The sequence below is a fragment of the Aplysia californica genome, unplaced genomic scaffold (assembly GCF_000002075.1).
Source record: "Aplysia californica isolate F4 #8 unplaced genomic scaffold, AplCal3.0 scaffold00005, whole genome shotgun sequence".
NCBI lineage: Eukaryota > Metazoa > Mollusca > Gastropoda > Aplysiida > Aplysiidae > Aplysia > Aplysia californica.
In genome coordinates, this window is record NW_004797275.1 from 1,642,611 (window position 1) to 1,660,232 (window position 17,622).

At 36.5% G+C, this 17,622-nt stretch overlaps 1 protein-coding gene across 1 annotated transcript; it reads right to left on the bottom strand.

Moving 5' to 3' along the window:
* Positions 1-1,602: 1,602 nt before the first annotated feature.
* Positions 1,603-17,583, bottom strand: LOC101852061 (calcium/calmodulin-dependent protein kinase type IV). The gene is made up of 13 exons (XM_005089335.3): positions 17,502-17,583; positions 14,019-14,117; positions 11,778-11,856; positions 10,693-10,755; positions 10,266-10,348; positions 9,515-9,587; positions 8,603-8,641; positions 8,180-8,231; positions 6,901-6,975; positions 5,965-6,040; positions 5,247-5,364; positions 4,404-4,562; positions 1,603-3,730 (listed from the first exon to the last, which is right to left on the bottom strand). The coding sequence occupies exons 2-13, from the start codon at positions 14,108-14,110 to the stop codon at positions 3,605-3,607; spliced, it is 1,035 nt and encodes a 344-aa protein (XP_005089392.1). The 5' UTR covers positions 14,111-14,117; positions 17,502-17,583; the 3' UTR covers positions 1,603-3,604.
* Positions 17,584-17,622: the final 39 nt, after the last annotated feature.

Genomic DNA, 17,622 nt, shown 5'->3' on the forward strand with positions numbered 1-17,622 from the left:
GAACTCTATGAAGCCATCTATATATGTATTTGTGTTGTAAGAAGTTAGTTTACGGATAGTCATTACTATTTGGAGGTTGGACAATGGGAGCAAGAGTGTTGTGAAGTTTAGTTAAACAAACTTAAGAATGTTGAGTAATCTGTCAGATTACTGGCTGAACTAAAGCAGTCTGAAGGGCATCTGTGTCTTGGTGGAATGGCAAAGATTCTTTGCATTTCATGCAAAGGCTTTCTCTTGTGGAAGACACTTTGTCCTTTCTCTCCTGTCTATCTGCTGAGATAATATCCTACATGGCCTGGACTGTCTCTATGTGAGGTTGAAGCAACCTGCCACTAAATTTTATGTGCCCTTTAGATTATATAAATTCTGTAGGACATGTACAGCAAATAATACCCCATGACGTTGAGAGCAATGAGTGTCTATTGAAGACTAAGCTTCAGCATCTGGTGTCAAAGGGAGATAGCGATGTCCTCGAAAGGCCAGGCCCTAACCAAGTTTATTATTTATTTAGTTCTTGATACTGAAAAGGCAGATACAATATCAATCATTCAATGTATGTTGTACACTTGACTTATGATAATGTCATCCAATTTTCTTGAGGCAGTAGTGAAGAGCCAACATGAGCAATAAGAGCATTGGGTCAAGTTTGAATGTTCATGCGGTCCAATGTGTTGAATTCTTTCATCCATATAATAATAATAATGGCATTTATGTAGCACATATCCACACTCTACTGTCTACAGCATGCTCTTTGCACTTTACAACAAATGTTCTATCATTACCCCAGCAGACCCTAGAAAGTGGGTGGATGGTGGGTGCTCTGGTGTGGTTTGCTCCTTCTTTCCTATCGAAAGCTATCGTCCTTCTCTCGTCCTTTTTTGAGTTTGTTACTCTCTTGCAACACCTCTAATCTTGGGCACTTATATGGCCTTATTGTGTTGCAAGTGCCGGGATACTCTTACTTAATTAAAAAACAAACTAAGACCTAAGAAAGGTCAGAAACATTCCCAGCTTCCGAGAAGCATTCATGCTAAAAGTTAATTTCCAAGACACATACACTCTCTAGCTTGGAAGAGATTCGGATGTTATAAAAAATGAACTTTGTTATACTGTCAAATTTGCTCTTACGGCCAACTGTTCATAACAATCACGAGTATAAAAAGCCACTCCCCCCCCCCCCCCCAATTGAGTTTTTTCCCTTATTATTATGACAAGCAGCCACTTCCCAGTCCCCCTGGCATTTAAAAACATTTTTTTTTACTCCTTATATTTTTATAATGACACTGCCAAAGACATCCACTTGTCTAAGACAGCGGGTGGTTGGTGGATGCTCTGGCGTGGTTTGCTTTTTCTTTCCTATCAGACATATCTATCGTCTTTATCTCTCCTCCTTTTTTGTGTTTGTTACTCTCTTGTAACACCTCTAATCTTCGGCCCATATATGACCTCATTGTGTTGCAAGTGCGGTAAAACACTGACTAAAAACTCTGAGACAACCACTTTTCTCTTCAAGAATTGGTGGCCATCTTGGACAATTTTGACTGTATTTCATTGACACTTAAACAGTTAAACTGAACACAAGCAAGTAGACACAACACAATGTCGAATAAGACACAATATAATTTTGTGTTTTTTTGTTTTGTATCACAGTATAATAAGAATATCGTAAAGACTAATTAATCATTAAAAAATGATTTGAAAAAAACAAGTAGTACGAAAAAAGGTACCAGGAGACTAAAGAGATCCCAAATTATCACTGCCACGACAAATAAACGTTCAGAATTATATATACAAGTGTTTGTGGACAACATCAGTCTCTCTTTTCAAGACTGCCAAAATTCTAATATAAATGTTTACTTGCAATTATTTAAAGCAGTAGAATGATATTAAATATTCATATATTTACACTTGAGATAGAGTGGAGAAAGTTTTGCATATATTTTTCTTAAACATAGTTCCACCTAAGGAGATGAAAACAAATTGTTAACATTTTTTGGTATACTTTAGCTCAAGGTACAATTATAAAAATAATATTGCCGCCCAGTAATGATATTTAAAAAGTCAAAAGTTTTAGCACAGAGTAATGTCAGAAATGTTTCTGGACAGCGGCACGTAAAGCTAGCATTATGCATGACAGAAACCCTCAAAGTCCACAAAGATGGCTGAAACACTTTGGTAGTTCTTTAGTACACTATCAGAGATGGTCAAATTGTGTAGCCCTAAAGTGGAGTTGAAATGAAATCGTTCAAAAATATAATGTTGGAAGCATAAAGCAAAAATGGTGTGCCTCATGAAATTCGTACTTGGATTTTACACAACAAAACACTTGTCATTTTTTTTTAAACAGTCAATAAAAACTCAATGAAAAAAAATAAGAACGAAACTTTTGAAAATCTCCATTTCCATTTCTTCTGCCTTTCCCATGTGGTTAAATGAAAGTGATTTCAAAGGTGCCAAACATAAAGAGTTTATATAATTTTACAATATAGCAAAATGTAATGAAGTGAAGTATTTCACGACCAACTAGACAATAAATAATTTCGTAAGTAGATGGAGAACATTCTTGAGCACATGTGGTAAGTCACACACTCTACAGTCCAGCACAGATACCACGAACACGCAAAACTCAAAATGACAAATAGCTCATACAATTTGCCATTCTCCAACTGAACAGTTATATTATCTTTGCTTTGGCAACACTTTTTTTCAAACACGCACGGATATGTCAAACAGCTCATCATGAAAAATCAGATCAAATTTGTCCTCACAATTGTCTCAATTTCAAATTGCCCTGTGGGCACGTAGCACAAAACCACACCCATCAAGAGTATCAGGTTACAGTTCAGATATAAATCTAAGGCTCATCAGCATCACTCTCTTCTTTTTTCTTGTAATGACTCCAAACAGGGAGCACTTACTATTCATTCTTCTTTATCCTTTATTAATCAATAACCAGGTACTTTTCACGGTGGTGGTTTCATTTTGTTCAACATTTCTTTTATTTCTTGTAATCATAGTTTACTCAAATTATGGATGTGTGTTGAGCATTTTTGTCAATCCCTGACATGTTCAAGATATCTGGGCTAGACTGTACATTAATGTTTCTGAAAAATGGGTTTTCATATTGACAGTGTCTGCATTTCTGTTGGAAATATCTATATCGTGAGCTTGACGTATATATATATATATATATATGTTTGTGTAGCATAAAATAACTGAAGAGTAAATTTGACAGTGGAACTAGTGAAATCTGTCATTCTACTTCCCAGGAATATGTGAAATTAAAGAAAATCTCTGTCATCTTGGCCTCCTGAACTAAACTGCTGAATTTTCCTTACTGCAGTAGTGTTAAGATGGTGGAGAATATGCAGTGCAAAATAGGACTGGAATTTCTGAACATCTTATTAACATGAACATGGGTATCAATTTGCATCTCTGTAAGAGCTTTAACATTCTGCTTTTTTTTTCAAGTTATCTCAATCATGTGGAGCATTTCTGTCATTTCAATAAAACCTATTATACCTTTCATTTTTATTGAAATGCAAATATTTGTAGGATTATTTCACAAGAACTGTTCTTGTGATCTTTGACTCTTGAGACTTGTTCAGCTGACCTCCATGCTTTCTTCCTCCTCCCTCGAGGTGTCAAGACCAGCATTTTGAGCCAGCAAGTTTAACAAGTCCATTTTCTTTGTGGCACCAGCCACCGCCATCAGGGCATCTGTTGTTAACTGTCAAAGGAAAAACACAAATGAAACACTATTAACAAATGAAAAATGTACAATTATTTACAGTACAATGTAATCACTAAACAGTCTACACCTCAAAGGCCCCTAGATAAAGATGAATCAAACCAATCATGGGCATGGGTAATTTGTCAATAATTTATGCTATCATATTAAAAAAAACTTTCCCAAGACGAGTATTTCATAACGTTTTGGTCACCCTTTGATCCAAGTTCTTCTGCTTACTATGGAAACACCTGCTACTCCTGGTGCCATTCATTGAAAATGTTCAGGAGCTAGATAAAGGCTGTCTGTCCTATCAGCTTTCTACACACCAGCATATCTTCTAACTTTTAACACCTGGAGCAAAGAGTCTGCAAAACACGTCTCAATTTTGCTCAAACTGTTTTGATTCTATTACTTCATACTTCTATAATATATTTTATTGTCATGAAACATTAATGATGGTGAGCCAGCATCCTCTCCATCCTTATTTATTGAGGACAGATCTGAATGATGACAATTTTTTCATGGTTTTCTTGTTTTATTCCAGAGCTGTGAACAGAGGTATATCTATTTCCTATTTGTTTGCAAAAGGAGATGAGCCAACAGTCACAAGCCTGAAATAAGGTAAAGAATTTCTAATATTTTACAGAGCATTCACTACACTGGGCTTTACCTTGAGCTTTCTCCTTGCATTGAACTCCTTCAGCTTCTCAATGGTGTCACCCTTGGGCGTTGATTTGTTTGCCATTCCAGAGACCCAGACATGTTTCAAAGCTGCGTCCGGTGTCAAGCGTTTCTTGGGATCCAGTACCAGCAGTTTCCTTACTAAGTCCTGATATAATTCACAACAGAACTTGTCAAATATTTGATAACTTCAAATGTACGAATCTTGTTTTGACAGATACGTTTGGAGGATTTGAGAAATCATTGTTTTAGATTTGGAGCTTTGTTTCTCAAGTAACATTAATAGTCTTTAAGATATTCAGCCCCCATGAATATCACTGCTCTAAGCAAAGTAATTTTAAAAAACAAATCGAATGCAGTGAGTAGTTAAAGAAATAGATCATCAATGGTGAATGCAAACCCCTTTAAATATAATATGAATCTGATGCACTTAAAAGAAGGAAATTTGAAGTAAAATTGATTCCAAGTCTCAGGCTGACCCTCATGTTGATGGTGTATCTCTAGAATAGAGTGGCCAATTTTGGAAAGTTTCGTTGCAGGAAATGGAAAGTCTGCCTTTTAATTAAGTAGTACAAAATTTTAGAACAATTCAAGACCATTTCTTTTGTTTTAATGATAAATGTTACATTTACACATAATACAGTCATGGCAGATATTTGAAGCATTAAAGTAGTCATGCTTTGATTTTTTAGCAAAAGATTTTTCAGTTAATTCTGATACTGAATCAGTTATATCCAATTTTAATGACAAGTAATTCATAGGGTTTCCTTGATGAAACTTAGTAAAATGGCATTAATAGCTTTCCAAGCAATGGCCTTCTTTAAATTATTACCTTTGCATTTTCACTGACGTCATCCCACCATGGAGAATCGAATTTGTAGTCCGCTTTGAGAATCATCTTGAACATTTGATTGTCATTTTCAGCAAAGAAAGGTTCATATCCACACAAGCTGTAAAACAGTGATCGGTAAATATCACCTAAAGTAGAACAATATGTCATGAGCAGAATCTTGGTAAATCGTTACAACAGAGAAGTCATGTATGTATTCCACTTTTGACAAGTAACAATTTTTCTCTCATTTCATTTTCCCTAACAGTTTGCACCTCGATACTATGACTTATATCAGAACATGCAAAACGCTGTCATTCAGAACTTAAGATTCTGTTTAACTCTCCTCTGTAGCTCAGTTCAAATTTACTGTCTTTCAGTGTCATTATAACTTGCCTTTTAATCTCTATTTTCCTCTCTCCTCTCCCCCTCTCCGCCCTCCTCCCTCTCTCTCTCTCTCTCTCTCTCTCTCTCTCTCTCTCTCTCTCTCTCTCTCTCTCTCTCTCTCTCTCTCTCTCTCTCTCTCTCTCTCTCTCACTCTCTCTCTTTCTCTCTCTCTCTCTCTTTCTCTCTCTCTCTCTCTCTCTCTCTCTCTCTCTCTCTCTCTCTCTCTCTCTCTATCTCTCTCTCTATCTCTCTTTAGAGCATGCTTTTGCAAGCACTTGTTACACATCCTCCACAGAATCTTTTCTTTTCCTTGAAAGGTAGAAAAGGTACTCACAGAATGTATGTAATAACTCCAACGCTCCACATATCACAGCTCCGTTCATACTTCTGACCTTTCAAGACTTCAGGGGCTGCAAATGAACCAAATGAAATTTTTTAATGTACACCGTCCATAAAACAGGCTACTGTAAATATTTATGCAAGCTATTATTCTGCGAAAGAATACAACAAAAACAAAACAGAAACATTCCATACGCAGAACAAAAAATGACTTTGTATCACCAGGTAGGCCTATAATCTAAGACAGTCAAGTTTTCAGTCTGGTTTGAAGAATTAACGTTCAAAAGTCATCAACTGCAAAACCAAAGTGTACAGAAAGAAATAACTTTATTTTCATTCTATTTACCTTTAGTATCAATAACAATATAAAATTTGTTGTTGGGGACCATCCTTCATGTCTGATGTGGAACAAAATCTTTTCTATTGAACTGTAGAAAACAGATTCAGAGCCTAGGCTTGGAACTTAAGTGGTTCTTATCAGCACATGCAATGCTTAACCTCAGAGGAGCATTTCACAATGAATGAATGATTGCATGCAAAAATTTACTTAAACTTGACACGGTCAAGCTGTCTCTATATTAGAAATAGAAGCACAGTAAATTTACTGGTTCTTTGAATTCAAAACCAAGCCACTAACATTTATCAAAAGATCAGGCTGACATGACTGGGTTGGTCTTTACATATTGTTTCAAAGAGCAATTTACTGGGAAAAGATTTTTTTTCCTCTTGAAGTTCAAACTGCAGCCCTCCGCACAGTAAATGGTTTTTTTAATCAAGTCCATTGACATTTGTATGAGTGAGTCTTGGGTTGGCAAGACAGTGCTGATTATTTCACATTGTATTAAAGAGCACCGCTCTGCTCACACTTTTCAAAAGACCAAATTCTGTCTAAGAGAACATCAACACAACATAACTGTGACCAGAGCCTCACCGCAGTAGCCAGGTGTGCCGCACACTGTCATCAAGGACACTTTGTTACTGACAATTGTAGACAGTCCAAAGTCAGCTGTTGATGAAATGGGGTATTAATCAATAAAAAATATTATTCTATTACATTACAAAAAGTATCAATAAGAACATTCAGTTGACTCTGCTTAAACCAAGATCTGAAGGATCTCAAGATTTTCATCAGTTTAGCTGTGATTTTGGTTTAGAGAGATTGCTCAAATAGCAAAGAAAAAATTAGGAATTCGGTTTTCTTTGTGTTTATTGCTGTTTTCAGATTAACTATATTCAGTTTAAGTGGACTTCACAATACTTTTGTAATTCTTCCTCATGATTGTAAAACATTATTATTTCATTGTTCACCAAGCTACAAGGAACAGGCACAATTTTTGCACAAACTTTTATACCAGCTCTAATTTTTTTCCCCACAGTACTTGAGCATTGAGGGTGCAGTGGCGGAGCGGATAGTGCGCTCGTCTCTGAAGCAGAAAGTCCGGGGTCGAGCCTCGGTTCGAACACGGATTTTTTTCGCCTCCTCCTACCCACCCAGCAGTAATGGGTACCTGACTTCGAGTTGGGGAAGTAAAGGCGGCGTGGAAAGGAACTGGCCACCCTACCACAATATGCCGAAGGCCCAGGAAGTTGTCTCACTAACAAGGCCATCCCCAATGTCCGGATGGATGGGGGAACAACTTTACTTACTTAAGCATTCTTGTCTACTGTTAAAATAATGTTCACTTTGTCTTTCTCCAGCTTCTCTTCAACAACAGAAATTTCTTTTTATTCTCAACTTTACAGAGAGTGTATATATATATATGTCACAAATAGTGCTATGCCTATTTAACACAAACATTGCAATATTTATGGCACTGCCATCCGTGCAGACAAAATAAGCTGATCCTCTTGTGACAGACTTTCATGGAGACACACAATAGCAATAAAACTTTTATTCTCTTTGAATGTTTTGCTACAATCATGGATAAACACAATATTACATATACGTCGACTTATTATTCAAAGCACAGCTGTGTAGTCGTGGCTTGTTTAGAGAATATTCCATGATAATGACAACAAAAGAAAGAAATTAATATGGAAATACCGAAAGAAGGAAAGAATAAAAGCCTGCTCTCTCATTTCAAAAGCAGGACTTACAATGACTATATATATATTTTGCCCATATAAGACAAGTGCTTATTTTGGGCTAATACATAATCTGAATAAGTGATATTCTATCAATTGCTTGATAAACGGATTAGTACACTCACCAACTTTTAGCCTGGAGTCTGGGGACAAGTCTTCATACAATATGTTCTCTGGCTGGAAAAGAGAGTATTAGTTATCGGTTTCTGAATTTTTAATAATCACAAGAATGTCAGATTTTATCCTACATTTACAAATGTGAAGATAACTCAAACTCAAAGAAAGAGGATAGTATACCGGAAAATATTTAATTAGATGCGTGAAATAACAGTCTATTTTTCAATTTTGAACTGATACAACAAAAAAGGCCAAAAAATGTAATGTTACAACCACTGGACCATTGGGAAAAAAATGGGCAAGTAGAATCTATATTTATATTATGATGGGACAAATGCATGAGGATAGTAATGCGTCCATTCCTGAAATACAATTAGATGCACATTCAAATTTTAATAAAATTTTTTTTTGGGCTGCAGAAACATATTTACCTTGAGGTCTCTATGGACGACATTGTGATCATGGAGATACTGTAAAAGATTTAAAGGAAAAAAAATTAAGATGTTATTTTCTTGAAGATGTACCTATCATAAAGACAAGACAAGAAAAAAAAAGAACAGAAATTTGTTTTGTCTTTCAACAGTCATTCATCCACTACACACACACACACATGCGTGTGTATGTATGTATTTGTGTGTGCATGTATAGTGTGTGTGTGTATTTTGTGTGTGTACATATCTACATATATGTATGTGCATGACAGTTATGATAACTGTAGTACGCTATCCCAGCCTGCATGAATGTGGCGGCCCAAATCTCCATCATTAATTCATCATTCGCCTCTTTCACCCTGGTATTGGGTGTAGGCTGCCAAGAAAGGACCTCCACCTGTCTCTGTTCTAGGCAATCTTCTCCACCTCCATCCCAGCTGTGTCTCATAAACGCCTGAGATCTGCCTCTAGATATCCCTCCAAGGTGGATCTCAGGATCTCAGCCTCCTTCTCTTCCTTTTCCCCTAGGGATTCTGTCTTATGCTTTTGTCTTGTCACGTTGTGAGCTAACTTTCTGAGTGTATGTCCAATCTATCATAACTTTTTCTTCTTGATCTCATGTTCAATTGGTTGTTGTTTGGTTTGCCTACATTTTTTATGGTGTCCAACCAGTGGATTTTTGTACTCTTCCTCAGGCAAGCATTGATGAAGTTTTCATGTTTTCAATCCAGACAACAAAACACTTTTTACATTTGTATTGAAAATCTGATCTTCCTACTCGTCATAATTGATATTTCCTGATCTCCAGACAGAATGTCATTAATTAAAGGTTTAAAAATAATAACAATAATTTTGTTATGTCAAATCAAAATTTCAGTAAAAAGAGCAAAAGCAAAGTACAAATAAACCTACTTTGACAGCTTGCACAATATCTCTCACAGCATTTGCTGCTTGCTTCTCTGAATAAAAGCCTTGTGTCACAATCCTGAGAAATAAAAAGCCAACAATGTAAAACGATGTAATTTTTGGGTTTAACGGATCTAACCAAAGTCATGAGCAAAATCTCTTACAATGATGACCAGATGGGATATCATTAAATGTTTAGGGTTAGGTTTAAGGTTAGGGTTAAGGTTTCTAAGGCTAGGGTTCTGTTCAAGTGTAAAAATGTTTCAGGGATAGGTTTGGTTAGGGTTGGGGTTTGGATTATTGATTAGGTCATCTAGTATTGTGGGTTTTATTAGACCGTCTAGAGGCACAGTTAATAGACTGGTCCAATGGTAAACCGTCAAATAGAACAGAGTGAACTGGAACCAATTGATGTAATATTCATGAATAGGCATAATTTTAACTTTACGGGGTCATAATAAGGTGACAGAAATGTACCCAACATCAGCATGACCGAGGGTGCATGCTCCTTGAATCGTGGCCTACATTCATCGTGATAGCCAACACCCACAGGAAGCATGTACATTATTATTCATAAACTTGGTAGCCTAGATTATTTAGTCATAATTTATACTTCTCTTATTTTTATTGTCCGCAACTTTTTGAAGACTTATCTTGTATAAAGAGGCTGCAGATGTCAAAAGTGCCCTACCCCTAGAAATTTGTTGTGTCCAATGAGCATGACATGTAAATATTCAATAGAAGGAACTGTACTAACCGCTGAAATAATTCGGATCCAGTGACAAGTTCCAGAACAATGTACACATTTTCTAATGTCTCAAATACTTCCTTCATTCGAACCTAGAAAGAAAAGGTGTAAAAAATTAATACATGAAGAGTTACATATATAATGAATACCAAAGGAAAAAAGTCTTTAAAAACTGAGAAAATTGGAAAGATCATAAGAAAAGCACAATGAACAACATATAGTTTAATATTCCTACATAACTGAGATGACTGTTCAGCCCAAAAACTTACATACATTTTTCCAAAGATTTCAGATAAATTACTTGGATGGGGGCAAGGAGAAAGCAATAAGTGAAAGAAAATATCTTAGTCAGTCCTTAAGAAGCTGATATGGAGTAGTCTTTAAAACTGTTGCTTGTGAATGAAATGAACTATTCAAAATAAACAAAAAAACTCACAACGTTTGGATGGTCCATCTTGAGCAATATTCCAACTTCTGTCATGATTGTTTTTTGCTCCACCTAAAGAATGAAAATAGTAAAAAGGATGTTTTTGCTGTATTTAAAGCATTATGGTTTTAAAAAATAGGCCGGGTTATGCAAAACAGCTAGAATTATTTGGACATGAAGGCTTAGCCTTTGCACAAAACATTAAAACAAAGTATGACATATTTTTATCAATAAAGACATTACAAATTATAGTTATCCATTTCGTTTGATAGCCATATTTTAATGCTTACTATGCACTATTCCACCAATCTAAATAAAAGGCAGGGGGGGTGGGGTGGGGGGGTGTTGTTAAGATATTGTATGCATAATATAACCTCGACATGCTTGACAATTTAAGAAAAAAGATTTGAAAACCTGTCTGCGCATTCATTTTAGCTGGGTATTTAAATACCATGACTAATCTTGTTATATACACTTCTAAAACTTTTGAATATTTTGAGACTTTGGAATAGTGAGCTCAGTACACTGTTCTATGACAAAACATGAGTTGCTAACCTTTTTGTCAAAGAGTTGTGGGAGATGAAATAAAGTGAAGCATGACTAAAGGATTGTGTCACGTTTGTGCAGTAGGCTTCTCTTACTTCATTGTCCAAACTCGCCAACAACAAAAAATTTTGTAATGGCCAGCTGTTTAGTCATAGTGTGATACTGTGCTAATACATACATATTGGCCATTTAATCTCACAAATACTTTTATTTTAGCATCATATTAAAAATATTGGGCATTCAAAGCCTTTCATTACAACAAATGTGCTGTGCATTAGTTTTCACGAGAACTTCGACAATTTTTGGGGTCCAGGATGTACACATACAAATAGTTCTAAAGCAACTTAAAAAACTGTAACAAAACAGGTTTTAAAAACTCCTGGATTCTTTACCTGCAACTTCTCAAAAGCGCATATCGACTGCTCAGTATAAGACTGTCATAGGTCACTTTTCAAAATGGCATATAATAAGCCGTGATTTGGGCTTTTACCCCAAAGGCTGTATTCTTAAAGCCCTACGCACAATTATATTATCTTATGAGTACCTACCCTTTTGTCCATTATTTTCACAGCCCACACATGATCAGTGCCTTTAAGAGTACATTTGTAAACTATTGCTGTAGCGCCTCTGTACGGAAAGAAAGAGAAATTAGTTCAGATCATTCTCTAAAAACATGTTATGATAATAATAATAAGAGTTGCATTTATACGGCATATTACATCCATGCTGAACAGCATGTTCTCGTTGCTTAACAACCATTTTGATGATCAAAACGTTGGTCTGGGCATGGGTAATTAATAAAAACATACAATCATTGATTTTTCTTTGGTGATTTTCAAAGTACAGCGTAGGGCTACAGATATGCAAAACTGAAAATACAACGTAAGAACAGTAACAATGGGCACAAAGACAGCAAATTATACTTTTTTAAAGATACTAGGGTTAGACTTTTAAGATATTTCTATTCTTTATTCATGCTGAGAATAGTTATATTGGCCTTATTTTATATATTCACTATCTCAGCATGTTTGTTGTTGTAGTTGTTTTCAAATCCCTTTAACTGCGAGCATTTCGCTCTTGGCAGCGCAATGCCTCCCTCAAGTAACCACATATCCTTGTCATTTCGTCAATGCCAGAGTAGAGCAGGCTTTGTAAGTCTGTAGGAGTGTGTAGAAGCTTGCGTCGAAGAACTGCCAGGTTTGGGCAGTGAAGGAGAAGATGTTCGACAGTCTCCTCGTGGTAGTCACAGTGTCTGCAATGGGGTTCCCACATGGGGTTAATTCTGTTTATGTGTTTGTTGGTGTGTAAGTGTCCTGTGCGGGCTCTGAAGATCAATGTCTGATCGGCTCTACATAAAAGATTCGAAGGGTCTTTGGGGTTGGGTTTGTCCATGTACCCGAAGAGAGATCTTCCTGTTTCTGCGTTGGCCCATCTGTTTAGCCACTCGCCTCTGCTTTTGGCTTGGATGATCCCTGTGCAGGTCTGTAAAGAGGCGGCTGTGTCTGTCTGGGGCAGGCTTGCTCCAGTATTTGATAGATGGTCTGCAGTCTCATTCCCTGGTACTCCAAAATGGCCAGGCACCCACTGCAGTGTGACCCGGACGCCCCTCTCAGCATAGGTAGGAGGATAATTGGCATCCGAATGTCTGAGCTAAAATTCAGGGTATTCAAGATCATAATTACCATTTCTAGTATTTAGATTACAGATTCCACTTAAGTTTTGGCCAGTGGATTGATATATATATAGAGAAAGATCACACATGGCGTTCATTATTATCAATCAAAGGCCACAGAGGAATTCTGAGGATTTCTTATATGATAGGGTGAAAAAACAAAAAAACACACAGATCTATAGCACCAAACATGTACAAAGCAAACAGGAAGAAAACTAAATATTGACAGTTATATAAGTAGGCCTCTATTATCAGTATTACAACCTATTTTAATAATAACACAAACATATTAACATTGACCTGGATAGCAGGGAGGGGGGTGGCTTTTTCCCCAATTATTATTTTCTCCCCAGGTTTCTATGTAACCTTCGAAAAAATGTTTAACAGGACCAGAAAGAAGACTGTGAGTTCTCTCTTTTTATTTTATTACAAGACCTCTTCTTTCACTTTTCTGCATTGTCCTAACCTCTGGGGAGCTAAAAAAAAGAAAGATAAAATGTCTTCCAATATTTTTTATACAAATCCTTTTTTCTACTTTCAAAGAGATATTTCAAATTTGCAATTAAGTTTGTTGTTACCATTAGATTAACATATATGGGCAAAAGAAGGACAAAAAGACGTTTATGATTCAAACATTTCAGCTACTTTTGCATGACTTTATGAATGCACAGCAGGCTGAAACACTTACTTGCAAACTGCTTATTCATCATATCCCGCTATTCATTGCCCCTCACAGGTTTAAGCTTTTAACTTATTCTAAATCATGATCTCGTGCAAAAAGGTAATTAAGACATTATCATGAAGACCATGCTTAAATTGATTATAATACAGAACAATCTAACCCAATGGATCGGACTATCTTTTCTTGTGTAGGCCCCTACACTGAACGCGCGCCTTAGAAAACGTGCTGTGACACATCTAAGAGACACCACACACGATTAAACTAGAGTACAGGTCTTGTAGTCTCGAGGGCAGGGCTCAGAGAGTAAAACAACTCTTTAAAAAATCATAATATTAGCACGCCACATTTTTTCATGAGCAAAATAAAAAATATGAGAGTTAGACAAATTAGCAAAAATTTGACCGAACAATTTTAAAAAAATGACACTTCACAAACCTTCCAAGCTCCCTTCCAAGGTCATATTTGTCTTCAAATTTCTTGTCTTTGATGCTTTCAGCAATCCAGTATGCTTGAGAATTATGTGGCATTTTGATTCTGTCAAATAAGAAGAGGCAATTAATTAATTCATGTCACCAACAATAGATTTTAAGAAATCATTTCTCTTCTTTATATTGTACATACAGGAACGCATATTTTGATATCAAATAGTGATAGCATATGACTTATAAGCAAGAGAGCTAAATTAGTAAAAGATCTGTAGTGGTTAAAAGAACCTTAATTTTGATACTGATTTTACTTCCCAGCTTTCCAGTTTTTTACCAACTGCGGGTCACCTTTTACATGTTACAAGTGAAATACTTAAAAGTTGCCAGGTTTTTATTTCTTCAATTATAAGATGTGCCAATTACTAAAAACATACCAGCTTACTGTAAAGACTAGTGAACACAGCTTACACAATTCATTAACACTTGGCTGAGGAGGTTGCGTGATAACAGAATGTGGAAAGTACACATACAGATATCATTGACTATTGAAATCCAATTTGAGGACAGAAAAAAAAAGAGATGGATTTTGTACAAATACTCCCATAGAGGGTGCGTTGGCGGAGCCGTTAGTGCGCTCGTCTCCGAAGCGGAAAGTCCAGGTTCGAGCCTCGGTTCGGACACTGATTTTTTTCACCCCCTCCTGCCCACCAAGCAGTAATGGGTACCTGACTTCGAGTTGGAGAAGTAAGGCAGCATGGGAAGGAACTGGCCACCCTACCACAATATGCCGAAGGCCCAGGAAGTTGTCTAACTAACAAGGCAATCTCAAATGTCCGGATAGGAAGCGGGAACAACTTTACTTTTTACTCCCATATAATGCCTACATAGCTAACTTGATGAACAGAAAGACAAATTCTACTTCAACTTAAAGGGAAAAATTACACGTCCTTAAATAGGCCTAACTGACCATTTTTAATTACTATAATACTAACTAGATCTATTACTCAAAATCAGAATACAAATTTGGTCACACGTGTTGAGTTAACAACTTCATATCACAACAATAGATATTAAAAGCTAGCGACAGTGTGAAGCACAGGACAATAGATAGGAAGGTAAAGCACCTGTGGCTATGGGCAGCACACATGATTTGTGTCGATGTGAAATTGATATAATTCTGCAATACCGATAATTGTCTATAATTTATGGAAGTGCCTATTTGCAACGCCGTGTTGCGATTAGCGCCAGTGCTAAATAAAACGCCGTATGTTAGCCTAGGCTATATGAAGCTTAATCTACCTTTTGTTGTTGGAAGTTCTGATGGCCGAAGGGACAGGGCGTCTGCGTTTGAAGAAAAACCATTATTTTATGAGCGTGGGTTCGATCCCGGTCCAGGAAGTTGTCTTTTTTGGTCCTCTTCTCGACTGACCAACAAATTTTTCCCATAATCATAACTTGTTGCTTTGTAGTTTTTTTTTATGTAGTGATGAAGCATGCACATTCTGGTTTTGTCCCCAAGAGGAGTCCTGTACAAAGTATATAGGCCTTATAGCCTATATTACACTTTTCCTTTTGGAAGTGCCTATTTGCAACGGCGCGTTGCGATTAGAGCCAGCGCTAAATAAAACGCAGCGGTGCTATTAGCGCCAGTGCTAAATAAAACGCTGTGTCGCCGGGTGTAAAATTAAAAAGCTTAATCTACGGTTTGTTGTTGGAAGTTCTGATGGCCGAATGGACAGCGTGTCTGCGCTTGGAGCCAAACTTTTATTATATGAACGTGGGTTCGAATCCCGGTCCTGGAAGTTTTCTTTCTTTTTTTGTTTTTTTGTTTTTTTTGTTTTGTTTGTTGCTGTTGTCCTCTTCTCGACTGACCAGCAAATTTTCCGCGTAATTATATTAACTTGTTGCTTTGTAGTTTTTTATGTAGCCTAGGCCTAGTGATGAAGCATGCACATTCTGATTTTTGGTTTTGTCCCCAAGAGGACCTCTGTACGAGGAAGGCCTTATTTAGTATAGCCTATACTTTTCCTTTTACCAATTTAGGGATTTTAGGTCTGGTGGTCAATAGTGGCTTTCTTAGTCTGTGAGTCTAATTTTTTTTTTTGAATTAAAAAAAAAAACCTTCTTGAACCGGGATTCGATGCCACGCTTTGAAGTACTGAACATTAGACTGACAGAACGTAGACAGCTTGTAACATTCTCTGAAGCTAACTTAAAGATAATATTTTTAGGTGGATCTAGATCTATTGGACAACGACCCTGCGGAGAGAAATACTGCTTATACCGAGTGGCACCATCTTGTTATTGTTATCCAAGCGTCTTTCGACTTACTTGCTCAATATCAAACTCAAATGATTATGATTATGAGACTATTTCTAGTCTACTTTTGTGCAAACAAAGTCAGATGCAATTGTTAGATCTAATCTAGATCTACCCAATATTGATCGGAATAAGACAACGTCATAAAAAAGGTGTCAAATCCTAGGAGGTTTATCAAGAAACTGAGAAAGCTTCCACAATTCAGGCAGAGCTACAATATTATTATGTAGATCTAGAAATGATGGCTATAGATGTAGATCTAGAGCTAGTACTGGCGTTTCAAATAGCACAGAAGCTAATCAGAACGCGGCGTTGCAAATAGTACCTGACTTTCCTTTGATCAATTTAGGCCTGATTAACGTTTAATAGTGGCTTTCCTTGGTATGTGAGTCTAATTTTTTTTTTTATAATTTTAGGCTCAGGAGAAGAAAAAAAACCCTTCCGGGACCGGGATTCGATGCTGCGCTTGGAAGCACTGAACATTAGAGGCCTAGCGAACGTAGACAGCTTGTATAATAATATTTTTAGGTAGATCTAGTGTATGACAACACTGAAGACAGGAAATACTGCTTATACCGAGTTGCACCATCTTGTTATTGTTATCCAATCGTCTTTTGACTTAAACTTGCTCAAACTCAAATGATTATGATTATGAAAGATGAACAAGACTAGATGTCTACTTTTGCGCAAACAATGTCAGAAATAATTGTAAGATCTACCCAATATTGATCTGAATAAGACAGCATCATAAAAAAGGAGTCAAATCATAGGAGGTTTATCAAGAAACTAAGAAAGCTTCCACAATTCAGACAAAACTACAAGGGATCCGAACTACAATATTATCATGTAGAAACGATAGCTACTCGATCTAGATCTAGATCTAGATTCTAGTACTGGCGTTTCAAATAGCTCGGGAGCTATTCAGAACGCGTCGTTGCAAATAGCGCCAGCCATAATTTATATGAAATTTTATCAAGTTTAATTGTGGCCATGGACAATGGAAGTTGCATTATTATAGTTTGTTTTTATTGTCTAAAATCTCATTTTTACTACAATTTGCAAGAAGTTTGACACTGACATTTTGAAAATAGTATTTCACTGCAAGCAAAGAAAAACTGATCTCCACAGCACTCTGGTATTTAAATATTAGGACATATAAAATTATCGAACCCACTTTTCGTCAGTTCTCTGCAAGTTGTTACCATCGACGCCACATTTGTTGCTACAACAAATCTAAATTATACATTTGTTTTAGCGAAACAAAGATACATTAATAATAATATTGCCAAGAACTG